Source organism: Perca flavescens, chromosome 14, assembly GCF_004354835.1.
Source record: "Perca flavescens isolate YP-PL-M2 chromosome 14, PFLA_1.0, whole genome shotgun sequence".
Classification (NCBI taxonomy): Eukaryota; Metazoa; Chordata; class Actinopteri; order Perciformes; family Percidae; genus Perca; species Perca flavescens.
Genome location: NC_041344.1, coordinates 16,389,740 through 16,411,585, shown reverse-complemented (window position 1 = coordinate 16,411,585; position 21,846 = coordinate 16,389,740). Strand labels below are relative to the sequence as shown.

At 40.0% G+C, this 21,846-nt stretch overlaps 1 protein-coding gene across 1 annotated transcript in view; it reads right to left on the bottom strand.

Annotated features, from left to right (window-relative positions):
* csmd3b (CUB and Sushi multiple domains 3b) overlaps window positions 1-21,846 on the bottom strand; it is a 289,126-nt gene that overhangs the window by 7,702 nt on the left and 259,578 nt on the right. The window contains exons 55-67 of the mRNA XM_028596859.1: window positions 21,354-21,527; window positions 16,693-16,866; window positions 15,821-16,006; window positions 15,112-15,285; window positions 11,736-11,918; window positions 11,384-11,560; window positions 9,696-9,875; window positions 8,543-8,716; window positions 8,216-8,389; window positions 4,086-4,159; window positions 2,534-2,645; window positions 2,256-2,435; window positions 602-661 (exon numbers count right to left, since the gene is read on the bottom strand). Of these exons, the coding sequence (XP_028452660.1) occupies window positions 602-661; window positions 2,256-2,435; window positions 2,534-2,645; window positions 4,086-4,159; window positions 8,216-8,389; window positions 8,543-8,716; window positions 9,696-9,875; window positions 11,384-11,560; window positions 11,736-11,918; window positions 15,112-15,285; window positions 15,821-16,006; window positions 16,693-16,866; window positions 21,354-21,527 (2,022 nt within the window). The remainder of the gene's footprint in view (window positions 1-601; window positions 662-2,255; window positions 2,436-2,533; window positions 2,646-4,085; window positions 4,160-8,215; window positions 8,390-8,542; window positions 8,717-9,695; window positions 9,876-11,383; window positions 11,561-11,735; window positions 11,919-15,111; window positions 15,286-15,820; window positions 16,007-16,692; window positions 16,867-21,353; window positions 21,528-21,846) is intronic.

The following is a 21,846-nucleotide window of genomic DNA, read 5'->3' as shown; positions in this document are numbered from 1 at the left end:
TTTTATCATGTGCCTAATTGGTATTACACACAGTAAATATGTAAATACACAGAAGTTCAGGTTGCCTATAACCCTACATCCATCCGTAGCACATGTAGTAAGAAACAAGAATAAGTTCATGAGATTCAATGGCTGCTTCCTGCTTTGATAATTACTTGAAACTTGTGCATACTGTAACCATAGGAACTCTTTCCCATGCAACGAGAAGCAAAGAGTTACTAAATTCCAACAAAATAGGACAGATCATAACAGAGCAGATGTGAAAAATAGAGAACTATACAAAACAGCAGCACAGAGCAAACCAGAACACCACCGTAGATAATTCACCGTTCTGTGTAGTGAGGAAAAATAAATTATTTAGAACTATGATGGAAAGCAGAACAGTATAATAAAATCGACAAAAACACAAGACAAACAACACTGTGGAACAGAGCAGAGCGGGGTGCACAGGAGCAGAGCAGAATATATGAAACTATAGTAGACAAGACCAAACTAAACCGGACCAAAATACAAACGTAGGACAGATAAGAAAAGAGAAGAATAGAAAAAGAATGACAGGACTCTACTAGGTTGGAATAGAAAAGACTGTAATAGAACTGACCGTTTAGTTTGGGGCTGGGAGTTCCTGTTGCTGGTTTCACAGGTTTCTTCTTCTCTCCAGCTACACATACAAGAGAGACAGAGGGTGAAAGATAATGTCCCATTGAAACACATTGAAAAAGTATAGTCAGATATTAAAAAGGTTTTCGTTTGCATCTTGTTTGACTTACGGGTCCATCAGCTGATTAAAACAGTAGGTTTATGCCGAGGAGAGCACACATAATATTACCAAATTAGGATGCATTGTTGGTAACTATTAATCAAACGTGCATAATGAGCTACAAGTGTGTTGAAAAGGGTCACCCAATATAAGGCTCTTTAATGTTTATTTGTAGGCAATGCAAATTGAGTTCATGACCAATAATTGTCGTGCATATTGGATCCTTTTAAAAGTGACCTGAAGACACTTTGGGTTTGACCATTCAGGGCAGCTTCTCTCATCACTTCAAGATGCAGCCATTTTTACCAACAAGTAAAGGCAAGCAAGGGAGAGGGTATTTGTCCTAGAATCTCAAATTGGATCAAAGAGTGCTTCAATTCTAAAGGCTACCTGGGGGCAAAAGGTTGACGGCATTGGCGGAACGATTTCAAAGTTGAAGCTTGAAGTTTTTCCTTGCACAAAAGGGGGTCCGCAAATGTATCCTTTAACACTTCTTGACGAGTAAGACAAAACTTAACACTAGCTTTTTAATGTGCAGAAAAAATTGACATTACGCGTGCATCTTAGGGAACATACACCTTGCTATTTGCACTAGTTTCTGTGATACAACAGAAGAGCTACTAAATGGACCTTGTGATGAGATTGTTTTGTCTACAACTGTTTCCAAGGTCAGGAAGGCCCTTTCAATCTCCACTTTCAAGCCAATGTGGATGAGAGGTCCTTTAAGTGCTCAGAAAAGTGGAAATTTAAACATCTACAATTCCATTTGCAGCTGGGCAAACTCAATCTGTTGCTTGTGTGATACGACTGAAAGCTCCAGAACAGAAAAGACATCATGGTGACATTATTGAGTATTGATGTAATTTAAGTACTCCGTAACATAAACATAACAAGAAGGCACTGGTGGACTGGAATAAAACAAAACTAAATAGATAAAGGCCTGAATATGTCACTCAGTCTGGCCTAACACAACCAACATACAGATCATCCCACTTTGTATAATATGTACAACAGGCAACAAGTATTATGAGAGATACAACCTAGTTTTAGAATATTTAAGCTTTTATTTTTACTGAAGCTGGGATTTTATTGTATGGAGCCAATATACTGTGCACTTTCTTTGGTAAAGTGATGATCACATAGAATACCCTAACAGGTATCTGTCTGTCAGTTTTGGCTCAGGAGATGGGATAAATTCATAACTTCACCTCTAAGGACCTGGGATAGGCTAATCTAATGAAGGATGAAACACCATTCAATAATGTTTTTTTTTTACATCAGGGCTGCCATACAAGCAACCAGCCCACCAGGAAATCTCACCCTACTTCAGATGGCCAGTTTGCCCCAGTACGCTTGCTGACAGTGTGTCCTTGAGCAAGACACACTTGACACTCCTACCTGTTCACTGATACTTAATTCTAGACAATATCTTCAATCAAATGTGCTAGAAAGATATAAAGTTATAACATTCAAATATACAAAAGTAGTTTTTTACCTCGACATATAGGCATCTTTCCTGTCCATGTGCCGTCACTCTTGCAGACTCGGTGTTCAGAACCTCCCGCCAGGAAGTAGCCACGCTGACAGCTGTACACCAAGGTGTAGCCAAAACCAGGCAGATCCATCCCCACCACGTCCACATGGAGCGGGCTCTCTGGCTGCTTACAGGCATGGGCTGGAGAATGGAGAATACATTTGTACAGTGGAGTTAGAATCTGACAGGCAAAGGACAGATGGTTATGTTGACAAGATAATAGGATGTATGTTTCCTACGTATGCACTCAGGTTGTGATCCGCTCCACGTTAGATCAGGCTGGCAGGTTCTAGAGGAAGAGCCCTGAATCAAATGACCTGGCTGGCACTGAAATGACACCACGTTCCCCACCTGTAGAGAGAGCGACAGAGAGAGTGAGATAAGCGCACACACACACACACACACACACACACACACACACACACACACACACACACACACACACACACACACACACACACACACACACACACACACACACACACAAATAACGAGAGTTGTTGTGATCATACCATAGTGTCCACACAATTACACTGTAAGGAAATAAAATTCACAGTTCTGTGCACAAATGCATTCAGCCCAAGATAATCTGATAATATAGACTTCAGCAGTTTGAGTAAGTCAAATCAGGTCTCTTTATTTCCAGTGTGTCCATGCTGAGCCACAGTGGAGGGGTATACTTCCTGGTAGTTGCATGGGGGTTTGTTGCCAAGACACAGCACCAGCAATAAACCTACACACGACTGCCTGACAAAGATGCCCACTTGATTTGACCACCTTACAAAGCTGAAGCCTCATTTTAGCTTTGGCAGAACTTTAGAATGCATTTTTGCACAGAACAGGGATTTCTGAATCCTCCCTCTTTTACAGTAAAGTAAACTAAGGAAGGGGCAGGAGGAATGATTACAGCAACCAGTAACTGCTTTAACATACGTACATACAATGCATACAATGATGCAATGAGGCTGCTGCTCCGTGTCCCTAGGTGGCATAGTGCCAGCCATTTGTTTGTGTCCACTAGAGTGCCAACCTGTGAGGCACTCTTAAGACAGCTGATGTTTAGTTTCATGTGTCGCCTGGACAAGTCAGAGAACCACATAATTGAAGCTTTAGTCAGCCCTGTGAAAAGCTGTTATAGATACACTTCCAGGTTAAGACAGCATTGGTGCAATAGCCTGTATATCCTATGGGTTAATGTGTAATTATTATGTATTTTTGTATCTCTTTTATATTTTTTATACTGTATTGTGTGTTATATGGACCTGGGTCTGCAATAAAGTTTATATATATACAGCATACTATTATTGTACAAAGTTAAAATTAAGGGAGAAGAAATCTGAGTCATAGGCATCCTGATGGCCTTATACCTTGGATACTTACCATGTAATCACAATGTGTGCGCCCCCCCCCATCGCCCCTTCCATGGCAGCCCTTAAATATTTCTGGTTGTTTAAGGCTATTCGGGGAAAATAGGGCTGCAACTACTGTAACAATATTTTCACAAAAGTTTAATCTGCAAAATAACTTCCCTATTAATCAAGTTTGACATATTTAAATGTCCACGTTCACATCTTCAAATGTCTTGTTTTGTGTGACCAACAGTTTTCAAAGGCTATAGTTTCTTCTTCTGTCTCTCTCCTCCTCCTTTCCTTTGCTTTCTTTTTAATTAGATAGATTGTGAAGTTTCATTCTATCAAATGAGCTACAATGACAGCTTCTTCATGAGTCAGTAAGTCAACTACGTGGGTAGGAAAGTAGATAAGAGTTAGTTTGTCAGCGCAGACATTTTACCTTGAAACCATAGGTGCGGTTTAAGGAGCCGTAGCGTGGCGTTCCCGGGTTCTCACAGCTGGTTCTGGTCGGTTCTGAAAATAAGTGTGGAAGTAATTACACACAGAATCTAAAAGAAAGATAAATTAGCAGTAACATTATACTGTATGTCCACCCTTAACTCTCCTTTCCTCTCCTCTGTTGTCATGGTAACATCAGGGTATATATCCCAGCAGGACAGCAGGGGGCAGTAGTGCTTTTTCAGAAAACGAAGCAGAGAGAGAGAGAGAGAGAGAGAGAGAGAGAGAGAGAGAGAGCGAGAGAGAAAGCCAGCGTGTGTGTGTGTGTGTGTGAGCGTGCGGCAGGAACATCAGCATGTAGAGCACATCCTGACGCAGAGCTCGATTCAATACAGCTTCCGAAATGACAGATTCACTCTACACTTCTCTCTCTCCCCCTCTGCCTCACTCTCTCTTCCTATACCTCTCTAACTGCCCTCTTTCTCTCGCTCACTGCTGTCTCCCTCTCTAACTGCTCTCTTCCCCTCTCTTTTTCTCTTTCCATATTACTGTATCTCTCTCTGCCCTGCCCCCACCTCCCCCTTCGTCTGTCTTATTTAAAGAGCAGGCTACTTCAGCTCAAAACGCATTCTGTTTCAGTCACATAGTGATACACATCACACACTAACATACAGCAGCAATCACACACTAATAAATCACCCAAGCTCCCACACACAAAGCCCAACATTCTCACTTCACTTCAATCATAGAAAAAAACTCTGAGATGTGTGTGTATGCTAGTGTTTGTTTCATAATCTCAGTCTTAAAAAAAAAGTCCCCATATAGAACTGAAAGATTTCCTGAGCAGCATACTTATGCTCTAACCACTTCTACTTCTTCTACTTTTCAGTAGTTATAGATTAAGTAACACTTCAGAGGGAGCCTTCTATTTTTAGATTGTCTATTTCACAAGGAACATTCGACTTCACAGCAGCTGTAAAGTTCTGTAAGCATGCCTTATCGAGTGCTATGAAGGAACAAAGAGTCAAGTGTCTGTTCACATTACAAATGCTCTCATTTATTACAATTCATCACCATACTTGATGTTTAAGCACCTGCTCTGAATCAGACGTGTGAAGTGGTGCTCTAAACATCACATAGGGTGGTGAATTGACCCAGTGGGACCATTTGTAATGTCTGCTGAATATCCCTTCTCATTTTCTTTTTAATCCCCGGATAGCAGCAGTTTGTTTGAAGTTGGATGTGGATGCCCATTTCTGGAAGCCTTTTACTAAATACTGTAAGTTTCAGCGTGTACTCGTGTCTCGCCTATGAGCAAGCACTTTCTCTTTCATTTCTGAAATGGGGTTCCTTATAAGATCCCTAATTTTTAGATCAGAATAGACATGACTCATACTGGTTATTTATTTTTAAACTGTTGTATACAACCCTTCTCTCAGAGTAAATTAATTCACTTGATTAGTGCAAGCAAATTATAATTATATATTGCACTGTGCAATTCCTTTAAGGGAATGCATCACAATGGGTTTATGAATTTCATTTTCAAAGTAGAGTGGTTTTCTGAATAATGATCAGCTGCACAACCTAGATTTAAGATAAACATTTATTAGTTATTTGACCATATAAAAGATAGTGTAGAACCCTTAATGTTCACTAAATGTGGCAGCCATGCCATTGCAGCTGCTGAAGACTATCGGCTGCCCATTAGTGGCTCTTTCCTCTGCTAAGCTATTTTCACGCACCTGGTCTATTTGTTATTGGAGCAGTTCACAACATTGAAGCGTAAAGTTCACCAGTGGATGTATATAAATGCCTTATATGCCCTTTAATCATACTAAAGATACATTTAATTAGCATTTACTGTACGTACATACAAAACCAATGTAATGTATCCTGTTAAGTCCGTGGAAAAGGATTGCCACTCTTTTGCTACACTATTTAGGAAACACAGATAAGTGCACAGCATTTAATCCCTTTTCCCACATCACGACGTCTTGCATTTTGTGTGGCTCTATCTTTTCAAAAGTCAAACCACTGCTGGACAGATGCTTTCTTTAAATCTAGCATGTATCCAATGGCTGTGAAAAAAGCAGGGAAGGCTGTCGTCACGGGGGTTTTGTTTGATACTGATCAAACTGTGCAGGTTAACCTGTCACTTTCTTTGCTACACCAAATGCAGAAAATTGCGAGTCACCATTAAGTCACAAGCTATGCAGATTTAGGCAGAATATGAAACCTAACATGTAACCTGCATAGTGTACTGAATCAACCAGAAAGCATAGCATATGCATGTTAGGAGCTAAGGGGTAGCATATAAATGTTTCTTTTTTAAGTTAGATAGACTTTATATCATAATTTAAGACTACCTCCCAGCATTGGTAACATGTCCCACTTTGTCCCTACAAACATACTTTTTTTTCCAACATTTGGTTTGTTGGTATCCTGTCACCCTAACCATATAATACCCCAAAGTAAAGCAGCCAAATCCAGTGGACATCGGGGTGACAGTAAAATAGTAAAAAAGTATCCATATGAAAACAGTTTATGTGAAATGTACGTCATCCACAACATTGGACCGATTGTAATGTTGTCTTACACTGTATTTAAAAGTTGGAATCATTACTGTATGTAAAATTCAGGACATTTAAGACACTGATTCTATCTACAGGTAACAGTGAGGGAAGCAGCAGTTGTATAAGGAAGAGTTGCCATTTTGGAAATGATACTTTCACTAACATCAGTGGAATCCTTTAAGGCTTGTCTTCCTACGCCTCCAAGATTGTCTCAGATGAGCCTCCAGTCACTATTCATTATTATTCCAATAAGTCTGTGTAACTTTAACTTTGACAGAACAGTAGCCGCTCTGCGCAGTAAACCCATGAGTAAATTGAAATGTGGCCGTCGATGATGGGTCAGTAATTGCCATGCTCATTAGGCAGGAGAACATCAGACATCAGGCCAGGCTCCCTGGTGAGCCACGGACCAGTAATGCACCATAATAAATTGGCAGGCTAGCCATACTTTTTCACTAACTAAATAATTTGTTTCATAGGTTACAAACCCACACAAATATTCAGTAAGTAAAGTAAACATGTCAAAAATAAGCAATAACAATATAAATCAACAGAAAACATGTACAGCACTGGGACAACATTAAAATACTACGCTTTGATATGACACTTATTTTACGTCCTGAGAATTATCATTCAAATGTCTGGGAGGCTCTCGCGGACTAAACATCACCGCCTTTTCAGTTTAACTGAGACTCTGAAGTGGGTAAGACGAGGATCCCAGACTGCTCTAGGTTATGTGAGGATAAATGATTGATGATATAGTCAGGAACTATTAAAAAAGTAATCAGTATAATATTAAATACATTTTTGGTAAGGGTTAAAAGCCTTGACACTGTATTTTTAATAAGTTGGAGACTTAGTTGAAATGCATTATACAAGGGAGAGAGTCCTAATTTATAAATGAATTCAGGTTTGACTTGTATATTTTAATTTGGTTGAGTAAGACCTACAGTATGGGACTGGGTTTTGAATCTCAATACTTTTATGGTACAGATGAAAATGTACTGTACCTGCTCCTGCTAAAGTATTGAAAACAGTCAAATACCAAATGCTGGCATTCAATGTCTGGTCAGATTCATGCTCTTGTTTATTATTCTCTCATCAGATCAATACTGATCTAAATCAAAATGTTGCCAATTATGGGAAATATTTATTATACAAAGTTCTTGTGTGGCTGCTTGTGTTTAAACATATCATTTTTGAGAACTTTGGCTTCTTTTGTTAAAAAAAAAAAAAACAGTTTTGAGGAAAAGTCATGTTCATATTTCTATCACAAAATAAGATGGCACGATAGCCAGTTCTACCAAGACCCAAAGTCATTTTCATCATAAATTCTTGCAGTTGAGATTGACGTGAAATCTCAACATGATAGACGTGAAAAAATGAGGGGAAACTAAAACTGATTTCTGTTGGCCATAGCAAAAGTGCATATAACTATAATGTCATTAATAATACATCATCATCAGATTTTCTAGTTCAAAGGAAGCACTCCCAAAAATATTTGGATAGTTTTGTCTGATGATCAAGTGAACGTAAATGTAAATGAAAAGGAAATTACCGATACAGCGAGGCTGCGTACCACTCCAGGTACCGTCACTTTCACAAAGTCTAGTTGCCGTGCCAACCAGAATGAGAGGAGGAGCACAACTGAAGGTAACTTCTGATTGGTAGATGAAACTGCGTCCCTCTCTGAAACCCCCGACTGGAGTACCTGGGTCACCACAAAACTTGGCTACACACACACACACACACACACACACACACACACACACACACACACACACACACACACACACACACACACACACACACTTTCAGTATCCAGTGCTAATATTAGGACAAATGTAGATTTTGTGCGTGTATGTTTGTGTGTGTGTGTTCTTACGTAAGCACTGTGGTAGCATGCCGCTCCAGGTGCCATTGGCCACGCAGGTCAGGACAGCCGGGAATGAGAGCTCATATCCAGGTGAGCAACTATAGCTCACACTGCTGCCCCATTCAAAGTCACTGCCCTGCAATACCCCATTACTGATGACAGGGGGAGCTGGGCAGGTCACCGCTATGAGAGAGAGAGAGAGAGAGAGAGAGAGAGAGAGAGAGAGAGAGAGAGAGAGAAGTACATCCAGTTTTAAAGGTACTCTAAGCGATGTCATGTGTTTTTTAGGCTACAATATTTTTTGTCACATACAGCAAACATCTCCGCACTATCCGCGAGTTACCGGTCACCTAAACACACTGTAAAAAAACGTGGTCTCTGTAGACAGCCTAGGGTCCACACACGCCAACAAAAACAAAGTGGTCCAACCTGGACCATGCAAACATACACAAACCGTGTTCCAGTGTTCAGCCAATAACGGACAAGATTTTTTTTTTTGGGGGGGCAGTAGTGCGCTGAAGCACAGAAGGGAGGGGACGGGATGAGGAGGAGGAGGAGCAAGCTAGTCTTTGTTTTGTTTGAAAATACTTTGAACGTCAACAAGAAGTAACGTCACCCAACATCGCTTAGAGCACCTTTAAGCAGCTACAGGTGAAAATCACTGTCCTGTAAACTGACTGATACATAGCTGTAAAGATAGGAATGGTAAAATTAAAAATTAGCTTATAATTTTACCATTCAAATTTACAAATGTAATTATCTTGTCTAGGAAGACTATCAAACAAGTCCAGTAACAGACACAGTTCAAACTAATGATGGCAATTACAAGATGTTACATGTCACATTATTATACAGTATATTATAGTATCTTGTTTGTATTTCCTGATTTTCCTCACAGAGGCGCTGACTGCAAGGAGAGCAGAATCTGCTGTGTCAGTCTTTATATAGCTGGGGTAATACAAGGGCTTGGAGCTCACTTATGAATACATCCGCTGTACTGTGCTACCTGTACACATGGGACATTTCATATACCAGTAACATCCTCTGGACAAAATAGTGTTAGTGGTGGTTTTATAATATACTCCAGAGATAAATGATATATATAATTAAAGATGGCCAAGAATAGCTTAAAATGACTTAAGTGGTTTAATAAACAATTTACCTGTACACATAGGCATAATCCCACTCCACGTCCCGTTTTGGGTGCACGTTCTCACAGGTGATCCATCCTCCTCCATTCTGTATCCTGGTTGGCACTGGAAGGAAACATTCTGACCAATTGTAAAGTCTTCTCCATAGCGAAGGCCGTTAGCTGGCACACCTAGATCCCCGCAGTTTATCACTATGAAGATGGACACGCAGGTTGGAGAGGAAGAGATGGGATGAAAATTAAGATTACTTTACATGTCATGCTATAGCACGAGTAGATTGGAATTTAAAAGGAGCATCTTCTGGTTGATGTCAGTCGGATCTGTCAGTTGTTTTATTTTTGCACATCTAATTTTTTATCACTGTTTTTCAAAACTGTCTAGGCCGAGAAAGGACGCTCTGATAAATATATAGCAAAATTCAGAATAGCAAAATTCAATTAAGTCTATAACTGTCAGAAAATGTAACAAAGTTGCTGTGATCCAAGAGATGACTTCACTAGAACTGCATTGTATCTTTACTAACCATACTTCCCTATACGTCTACCTATTTGTGTAATTTTAAGTTTTGGCGATCACAGTGGACAGTGAGTCTGGGATTGGACTGTATGATCTCTTCAGATTCAGTTATGGGTTTTACTTCTTGTGAATGAAACAACAGTGATATTAAAATACGGCTGAGGTTGTCCTGGGACTCTTTTAAGGAGCATTAGGATTCCCCAGACTGCACTTATGAAGCACTGTCCTTCATAGTCTAATAGGCACTTTAAATGCTTTTAAACCCACCCCTGATACTGTCATGGCTGTTAATAGATGTATTCTGATCTATTGTAAAAGTGATTTCCTTTAAGTCAGGGAATTCTTCAAAAACTTTTTTTGTTTCCAAGACCCCGTATCCAAGAAACGTGGTTTCTCAGCATTTCTATCTCTTTGTTCCTTACTGCTGAGTATTTTAAAGCTCATTTCTTTGCGTAGTGTATTAAAGTCAGGAATGTCACTGAAAATTGGAAAACATTGAAATACTGCTGGAAGTCCTTCATCTGGGGCCCCAAGCTACACAAATTTCACCTTGAGACACAATGTAGAAATGTGTTTAACAAAGTATTTTGTAATAAGTATTTATATGCCAATTTACATGCAGATTTTGTAGTCTGTGTAACATGCAGCACTGATTAACACTTGTTCAACCATGGCCTCGGTCACATTTGATATGGGAACAGAATGTTATATTTTATGGTTATTTACAGAGTTCAAAAAGCAAATTATCTAAAGTAAACAACGATCAAGGTTATTCATGTCACTCTATAAAGTCTGTAGCAGAAGCATGAAGATTCAAGGCTGATTTCATTACTCAGGACCTATACTGTCACAGAATAATTTAAAACAGGGCATAAAACAGAAAGCCTGGAAAGGAAACCTTATAATCACACAGAGAGCCACACTCAGGAGTTTGGTGATGTTTATGGGTTGCAGACTTAAAACCCTGATTATATATAGTAAGTAATACATAGAGCTGACACTGCTCTTTAGCCTGCAAGTCACTCTATGCATGAGCTTACATTCAAAATAATAAGGGTAAACAAAAAAAGGTAATTGCAGAAAACTGTTACTGTTACTTATGGAGCATTAGATATTGTTATATTATCTATAAACTGATCTATCAGTCCGTAAGCCATCCCTAAATATGCAACAGGTAACTTACTGGTACAGTTGGGCTGTGCTCCTGACCAGGACCCGTTTGCCTGACACAGCCTGGTGGTGGCGCCGGTGAGCAGGTAGCCATCCATGCAGGAGTAGATGACAGAGTGAGAAAATGTTGTTCCATCCAAACGAAATACTCTGCCATTACTGGGAGTGCCAGGGTTACCACACTGGACAGCTGTGGGAAAAATGAAATAATGAGAGAGAGAAAGCCTTGTGCATCTCAATGAGTTTCAGCGCTATGACTGGTTATTGAAGAAGACTGCGCAGTGCATGGGTGGATCTATAAACCGTATTAGTGTCAAGGTGCTGGGTTATAATAGGTTGAGATTAAGTAAACGGTCTCTTCCTACGTTTACAGAAGGGCTGTGTGCCGGACCACGTCCCATTAGGGAAGCACATCCTCTCTGAAGAACCAATCAGATCATAGCCCTCAGAGCAGCTGAAGTGAACCTTGGAACGGATCCTGAAATCCGTTTGCTCCCTCAAACCGTGTGAGGGAATGCCAGGATCGCCACAGGAACCAGCAGTGTCGCCTACAGAGAGACAAACAAGGAGACTGAGTTAGGTCCCTGACTTCAAAACTAGAATACCAGACATCATCAAAGATAAAATGTAAGAAAATATTTTTAATTCATTACAATAAAAAACCAAGAAGAGAAAAAAGAAGCAAAACATTATCTAAACAATAACTGTTATTCATCAACATTGTAAGGTGAACTCAGCAGTGTGAGGTGAATATGTGTTTCCAGTTTTAATATAAAACACATTTTCAGGGTACTCAATATGACATGGCCGCTTACAAATAGTAGTGGACTGCACACATATGTTGGTGACAAGGGGCATACAGTATGTTTGCCTTAAGGTGTGTATGTGTGCTGATGGGTGGCACCCTGTGTGCGTGTGTGTGTGTGTGTGTGTGTGTGTGTGTGTGTGTGTGTGTGTGTGTGTGTGTGTGTGTGTGTGTGTGAGTGATCCTCCCTCTGCCCTTGCAGAGCTGCCTGGTCAGCAAATTCTCCCTGACAGAGCACTCTCCTGGGAAAACCCACACAATTTCACACACATTCACACACATTGTCACCCACATGTACGAGCCAAACATTTCTGGTCACTATTGCCTATTTTTTAAAGGTACAAAATTTGCATTGGCTTATGTGAGCATATAGTAATGTCAAAACCTGACTTATTATTTTTGGATAGCTCACAGAACACAATTTGTTTTACTGTGATTTAAAATTTACGCACACCATTCCCATCCATTATTGGCCATTAATTCAAAAATGTCCCTGTGTCTGCAATGTTTTTGTGATTTTCCTCCTGCTTTTGACAAGTTTGGACTACCCTTCAAGCTCATACAGTACTACAGACACACATCACATAATGACATATAACATCTTTTGTAATGCCTCAGGATTTCTCAGATGTGACAAAATAAGCCTTTACCGTGTTGTGTCATAATTATTTGTCTTTAAAAGCTTGGAAATATGAGGAAATGGACTATACAAGACAAATGATTGTTTTCTTCTTCTGAATATTGGGAACCAATTCAGCCACAAACACACATACATCTTCAGAGACACTACCACCTACACAACTCCCAGTGGATGCTCACACACCATGTAGCCTCAGGTGTATCTGGTCTCAACAGGGAGAACAACCAATCTACCTAAAGTCACTGCAAGTGTGTGTGTCTGTCTGAATGTGTGTGCACGTATGTGTGCACGTTTTTGTGGGACAAAGCATTGTGAAAACTAATCTGTCGTTTCCCCTCAGGTGACTTTGGAACAACCACTAATCGGTCACATACGCACGCACGCACGCACGCACGCACGCGCGCGCCGCACGCACGCACGCACACACACACACACACACACACACACACACACACACACACACACACACACACACACACACACACACACACACACACACACACACACATCTATCTGATGGAAAGAGTTTGGCTGTACTCTGGCTTGGGTAAATTCACAGGTTACTGAGCTGAAGCTCCTTTACCCAGGTTAGCAGAAGTTCTCATAAAGCTGGATGAGAAAAACTACAAGGCTATAACCTTCTCACTCATCTGATCCAGCGACTTACTGTCGGCTTTCGAGTTGAGAAGAGTGGGAGGACAAATAAAACAGTTTGAACATGATGTAGTTTCTTATAAAATATGCTAACCTGCAAGTCTTTCATGTTTCTGAATGCTGACTATTACAATGACACAGCATTTCATTGCTGTAAATTCGAAGCATAGGCCAAATAAATGCATATGCAATGTGACTGTCCTCATTTTTCTATTTTAATTGAATTGTAGCTGGCAAAAACGTGATACTGGAATTTGTTTGCTTTTGAATCTCAAGTTTTTGGGGAGTCATGTCTCAAGTAGGCCAAGACTCACAGCATTATAGTTTAAGTAAGATCCCAAATCCTAATTTTTGTGAAGTGTCAGTCACCAAATCTGGCAGTAATTGTACAACTGTCTCTATCAAATATGTCCAAACAATTCCCAATTAATTAAATTGATTTTGAAGCTTTGGGGCTGGACACAGTAAGCACTGTACCTTCTAGTTTAAAATGAATATATTATGACCCTGAAATGTGGTAACATAACCAACATTATATCAGAAATGCCATTTGCTTATCGAGAGTCATGGAGCAGAATTGCAGACCTAGCACTTCTACCAAGGGCTGAACTCTTATCTCTACTGGGCTCTGGTACAGACCTGCCAGGTAAAAACCATGAATCACTGCTTCGTACACTATTACCCTCCCTCACCCTGCGTCCCCCCCAGACAATTGCTGTAAATAACAATTAATTCTTAGTCAACTCATCTGGAATGGTGTTTTTATTCAGTTTGTTATATAAGCGGCAGCTGGGAGCCTCTCAGTCTGGAGAGCCACAATCATGCCCCCTGCCAGCCAATTGAGAACCACATAAGTGAGATGGTTTGTTTATACAGGATGGAAGGTAAGGAGGCCTTATGTCTGGAGAGACAATCTAGCTCAATAAGTGGTGAGAAATGCATATGCAGTACATCCAGCAGGAAGGAAATATGCTTGTGTAAAGCAGTTTATAGGAAAATAACAGTGGTGCATCTACAGTACATTTCACAATGTCTTAAAATCAAGACAATCAAGACAATACAGCTAATGCTAAAGAAAATACCCAGGATACATATACATAAATGTAAGAATTTCAGTATTTACATTTGTTGAGATTTAAAGAACCTACAGTCATTGCTTCCCCTGTCCATCTTTATTCATATCCTTCAGTTCACAGTATCCATGAGGACTTGAAAAAAGTAATTTGAAAGAATCATCAAGAAGAAGACCTCAGACTTTTTGAAAACACACCTACAAGAGGTTTGCAAATAGTTGAAATTGGACCACCAGAACAGAAATGCACAAGGCTGAGGGTCTGAAGATTTATGTGGGTGTAGGAGGAGGTTATGCTCCACAACCCTTTTAACAGACACATACTGACATATTCTCTTTTCATGCGCCAACCTTACCCTCTATCCATCCAGCCATCCCATTATCCCGTTGACTGAGTGTAAAAGGGTTAAGGAAGTGTGCAGGATGTTAAGCCATGAAGTGCTCCACACTCTGTTGAGTCTACATGTTTTAGACATCTCACCTTTCATCTATATCTCCTATCCATCTATCTGTCCTTCTGATGGCGTAGACTTTAAAGTCTGTATATTCAATAGAGGTTAAAATGGTTACCAGAGCAGAAGGGCATCGGGGCACTCCACATCCCGTTGAGCTGACAAGTCCTGGATGATTCTCCTTTCAGCTGTCTTCCGCCCAGACAGGAGTATCGAGCCGTTGAACCAAATGTAAACTTATCTCCACTCAGCACACCGTTAGGGGGAGAGCCGGGATGACCACAATCTACAACTAGAGACCAAAAGAGAGAGAGAGAGAGAGAGAGAGAGAGAGAGAGAGAGAGAGAGAGAGAGAGAGAGAGAGGGGAGGGATTGTGAAGCAGAGGGATAAAGGAAGGATAGACAGCTTGTTTCAACTAAACACAGCTTTGTGAGAAGAGCTGCATTGACCGCTGTCAAACCAGAGGCACAAATTCAGAAAGTAAAAGGTATGTTTAGGATTAGGGATAGTGAGACAGATACAGGAAACAGACATTGCTTTCGGAAATGTGTTTTAATGTGAGCTATAATCTTTAGCATTTAGAGCTACATATAGTAGAAACTGAGTGTTTCTTTCAAGGCCAAGGAACACATAATTGACTGGAATGATGAAAAGTCTGCTGTCGTTTTTCTCTGTCTGAAATCAAGGACCCATTCTTTGAAACATTACTAAGAATTTTGAGTGGTAAATCTGCCACCATCATCATTATGAACTGCATACAGTCAAAACACTATGGTCTGTCCCATTCACTGTCAGGTTAAAAGAGAAAGACAAGGAGTAAACTAACCTATACATTCAGGTAGGGGTTTGTCCCACTGTCCAGTAGGTTGACAGGTCAGTACAGGTGATCCAAACAGGTAATAGCCAGGGTTACAGTCGTAGAAAACCACAGTGCCAAAGGTAAAGTTCCCATGCTCTATTTTACTCTGCCGGATGGAGTTAGCTGGGATACCTGGGTCAGAGCAATTGACCACTATACACAGAGAGACACAGAGATGGACACACACACATACGCACAAAGAGAAAAGCATGTTATTTGGAATGAACCAGTGAGGGTCATTTGTCTTCCCTCTCCACCTTTTTTCCAGTGTTTTGCACTGTGGTTAAAGCTCTGTAAAATAATATAGGGCATAATAATGAGGTTGTGGTAAAGAAGGAAGAACTAATTAGGGCTAGTGTTTAAAAGGGTAAACATGGCAAATGTTATGTGATGCTATGATGAAGGCAGGTTTGTGTGTCCTTGATCCAGCATCCATGATGTGTAATGGCTTGCTCTCATTACGTTGCAATTTTAATTTTAAACAATTTATTGCCACTTCATTCTGTAAACTGGGCAAAATGACGATAGCTTGTGTACAAACTTGAGAGGGAAGCTACCCTTGTTGCTGTGACTGTTGGAGAACAATCTAAGCTTGAGATCTCTCTGAAAACAAGAAGTTTCCATTCAGGAGGCTGGCGCCAGGAGAGTTGTAGAGTATTAAATCTACCTCAAAACTTCATAACATTAAATAAAGGAAAAAGAGAATGAAATGGTAGGGGTAAATGAGGATGGCTGCTATAGGGAAATGCAGTATGGGTAAATGGGGATAAGAGTTGAGGTGTTAGAAAGGTTGGGGATAAATAAGGTTAGGGGTGAATACACTTAACTTTTCTCCCCACCTTTACACGTTGGGGGCGGGTGGCTCCACTGGCGGTTGGCCTGACACTGAGCATGTGCGGGCCCCTCCATTTCGTAACCCCGATGACAAACAAAGCTGACCACATCATTGAGGTTGAAGCCGTTTCCCACAGTACGACCATATATGGGACTTCCGGGATGGCCACAGCTGATTGCTATAGGGAAGACAGAGTGAATCAGGGGTACATTAACCTAATTAGTTAATTATAAACTTAATTTATATAAAAATGATGCAATTTTCATAACCATCTTATTTTCTCATTACATTCAGAACCAATTTAGTAAGTCTTCTTGATATGAAAGACACACAAACATATGATCTAAAGCAGACTTAGATATTACTTCTCTGTCTAAAAAAACAACCAGAACCAAAGATTTGGGCCAAATAAATATTGCTTTTCTAGAGAAATTCATAAATATTCATGTGAATGTCAGATAATCTAGAAGACATAGCTGGTATCTCCATTTAGGGTCATTATTTTGAAAATATTAGGCCTCACCATCTTCTGTGTTAGCATTGAGTGTCCTCTGTTTGCCATTGTGCATCATAATTATTCATCCTGTTAACTTCACTCACTGGAGCTACTTAGAAGTCTGTGTGTGTCCCTTGTCCTTGTATTGCTGACGACAGTGTTTTGATGTTTGTGTAAACACAGTTTACAGTTACTACCAGCCACTCTCTCATCTGACTCTCAAACTGTCCCCTTTAAATGTATCGGTTCACAGAGAGGAGAGGAGTTTGACCAAATGAAAAGAAAATAGGAAATATACAGACTAAGTGTGTGGAAAGGTGAACAGGGAAAAGGAGAAAACTAAGAATAGAGCAGAAAAGAGGGAACTTGAGCAGGAAGAGAGAATAGGATAGAGCGAATAAGACAAGAAAAGATGGGAGAGAAAGGGAAGAAGCCAAGGTTTTTTTCCCCACTTGATCAGCGAGAATCAGGAGTTTGTTTGCTTGCCTAAAATACAAATCTATCTGACACCGTCAGCATGCCACACACACACACACACACACACACACACACACACACACACACACACACACAGTCTCATCATCATTCTGTGTTTGTGTCTCTAAACAAGAGCCTCTCATCTCCATAATTACAGTATAATTTGGCTGTAAAATGATTTCCCTCAATAACTCCTGCATGAATAATCTCAATAAAAACAGCATAGCACAGAAACACCAGATACACAGATGGATACGCAAACCTTTCTAAACACATATAGACACAGATGCATGCCATTCCCAAACGCACATACATACACTAAAACATACTATCCAATATAACTTATTTTTGTTTTAAGGGTCATAGTCAAAAACAACGTCATAGAGGAAATAAACTCCCTATCATGCCCCTGCTATTTCATAAATGTCGACACTACGTCACCACCTCCCTCTTTTAAACATGGTTCTAATTTAGTGAATCAACGGGCTGTCTCCTTTGGGAAAAGGCACCTGTAATTGGCTTAAGATGGCACTCATCACCGCCACCTTAACTCTGCCCAGTTGCTGCCTAAGAACATTCAGGATGCTCAAAGCAAGTGACCAATTTTAGAAGATTTTCACAGTAGCCTGGACATGTCAGGGCTGCCTGCTTTATCCTCAAGCCTAGCTATTTATCTCATCCAGGCCATACTGGCAGTTAGGCCCTCTGGCCCTTTATATGAGACTGCTGGTGTGAATCTGCAGAACCTCAGGACTATTGAGTGAATACATCAAGAAAAGGATATTTCTCAAAATACAAACCTTATGCTGGCTTTGCTCAATATGGAATCACTCTTAAACAAGGGGTTTAAGATTTAATTTGGACTTTTCCACCCTTGAATGAAATTTAAGTGGGGTTTATCGACTCTACCAGACAAACTCACAGAGGCGTCATTAGGCCTGGGTGTCCCCGGCTACAGCCCCAAATGTTTTATGTCTAGCACTGGATCTCCTGCTTTCTCTTTTTTACAAAAATACGTATAATAGAATACAAAAAACCCAGAAAGGCACATGCAAATTAAGAAAACAAGTATTTTCCAAGGCACTCACGTTTTACTTTTTTTTGTAGAACTTATGGTAAAACTGTAACTTTGTCCAGTTTATTTATTATCTTATGACTTTTTTGAAGTTCCTGTGACGTGAGGTTTCCAGTCTACGGTTCAGGCTCAAACACACGGAGCTCTAAAGCAGACCCATGCGTCGCTTAGTGTCCATTCTTGTGGTAAAAATAGAGATGAGCAGCGCACCTTCAGTGGTCTGTGCAGCTTCAGGTTTATAATGGACGCGCTCTGCTGTGGCATGCTGAGGCAGATGTGACGCATTTGTGCTCCATGTATTTATGCCGTAGTTTTGGTTTTCCACCTCCGATGTAGAGCCGCGTACAGCATGGCGTACAGCCGCTTCCCTAAACTTTGTCTCATTCAGAGACCAGAGTCTCAAACGAGGCTCTGTCTGTCAGAAGGTCTGAGGTCTACCATATCAGCAGATATATCAGGTGCAGGTAGATTATTTTCTGAATAGTGACTTTATTCATCTGTAGCCTATTATAACTTTATTTTTTTCAAAATATCATGACTCCTCCAAATGTCAGAGAACACAGATGGAATGAGTTATATTTTAAATGTGCAGAACTTTGAACATGAGCAGAAATCTTGCTCAGACAAATCTGATATTAGAGTCCAGGGGTTTATTAATTCATTAAAATGAATTAATGTAGGCATATCATTAAGGTGAATAACCCTAACCCTCGAACCCGGGCCGCTGCAAAGGACTCAGCCCACACGGGGCGCATGCTCCTAGTGGGTGAGCTAGAGGTCGCCCCGATATCTCTTGTTTTTTGCGAGTCTGATGTTATATGAGTGCAATGCTGATTTGGCGAAGCACTCTTTAAATAAAAAGTGAAAACAAAAAATGAGGTTGAATACAGTCTTTCCTTGTTTGTTCATTATGTAAAGTTAACGCTGAGAGGCTCTCCAATTAGAGTTTGCACCATGACCAAATAGTGCAAACTATAAAAATATGAAAATATTAATGAAGAAATAATTCTACTGCACACACACACACACCCACACACAAATGCAAACTCAATCACACATAGGTTTTTCTGTTAGTATTCCCATAATCATTATTTCTGTTATCACTAAACCATTACAAAGATATTACTTCAGGTGTTTTTTTTTTGTTTTTTAATGATGTGCTCAAATCAGGCTACACTTTTGATTTAGTTATTTCCCATGAACTTAGTCAACCTCGTGTTGATGTCAATGTCATTTTTGTCAACGACCATCAATGTACTCTGTATGTCTTTTCTGATTTCAAGGTGGTTAGTAAACATCTATTTCAGAGCTTCTCAAAGTCAGGAACAAGGACCGCATCTGGACCAATCAGCAAGTCAATCCGGACCCAGCCCATACCTCGTGTTATGAATACAACAGCTTATGAAGTGTAATGTTTTCTATTTTTTAATACATTTTCTATTGATCAAGAAAATGTTAGTGACGTTGAATATTCAGTAGTGGTGTAATGGACCATAGTTGATCCATAATCTGTTGGGCACACACCACGGATGAATTGCAAAGTTTAAACAACATAGTGCAAAAAACAGTTTTCCTGCTGCTGTTAGGTGAATGGGGTTGCAACAGAAGTGGAGATGGAGTGAGACTATGTCGCCTCGGCAGCTTGTTCAAGTCACAGTGAGTCAGGGCAATGCAAATAAAGTGGTCACAAGTCTGGTTACCCTTTTCTAAACTCCACACAGACAACGTTCACTACAATATAATATTTTGGTGAGCTGAAAGTGGTTGCGGTGTGGTTACACTTCCTCTGAGACAACAGTGTTCTCTATGCCCTGCTGACAGACTGACAGGTAGGAGGTTGTAAGGACGCGTTAGGTAGGGGAGAGGGACGTAGGAAGAGGTTTTATTTTTTGTGATGTGTAAAATGTTATAAAAAAATAACAAAATGTAAATGTGAAGACTGTTAAGTATGTTTTTTTTACAGTTAAAAAGACACTTTTCCTCTTTTGTCTGATTACAAATATATCAAACAGTAAATCTTAATTAGTTAGACAGAAGGCTCTTTTTTATTAGTATGCCTCCAAAGTGATTTGTAAGATGTATGATATTGATTATTCAACTCCACAGGCAAATAAAATATCCAAAATAAAAATGAAAATGATGATCACGTTATCAAAACCTTGTACTCAAATTGCCTCTATTTGTAAGGACTTCAATTTCTCTGTTTGGTATCTGGCATATAGTGGAAGATATCAAAACATATCAAACCATTCAAGCTTCCTCTGGATACACTTTGGCCTCAAACATTTGAGAGCAATTTGTGTTCATACTCTGCATGCACACACATAAATGCATATAAATCTCAAAGACTAGTTTTGATTGCAGGTGATTTTTTTCCCCCTGTATGTTTTCATCATGAACAGGATAGAGGATTTTTGAATTTGTATCACAAATCATCCTGCTTCTACAGTTTATCCAGAGTATGTGTAAGGACTAATACAGTCTGTGTGTATTTGTGTCTGCTGAAAAGACAGGCAGTCGTTGATACCATAAGTAAATGTGGAGTAAAGGGTTTGTGTTACTTTGTTAGTTAAGGTGAATCTTCAGTGAGAGGTAATGTGTGCTTGTGTTTGCTTACATATACAGACAGGCAGCAGTCCAGACCACTGGTTGTCTTGGAGACAGATTCTAACCGATGAGCCTATTAGTCGAAAGCCAGGCAGACACTGATATACCACCGTGTCACGGTAACCAAAGTTCTCCCCGATGACCTGGCCGTTCACAATGCCTTCTGGGATTCCACAGTGACCAGCTGAAAGACAGACACAGAAACAAAGGACTCAGACTATAGGTAACATTGTCCTGGAGCTCGTTTTAGTAATGTCACTGTGAAGATACTACTGTTGTTGCCCTGACTTTTTGTCAGTTATCTATACCTATGTTGTATCTATAACTATGTTTTCTCTATTATTCCATTCCATTAACAGACCAATGGACATAATCAAAATCCTGTACAGTATTAAACCTGCACTTTCAATCTAATTATTATTAGTTCCTGTGCCTTGGGTCTTTTTATTTACTTGCTTTTACTTACTTTGGTCTGGACCAAGAGCTAGTTGTCCTGCAAATAT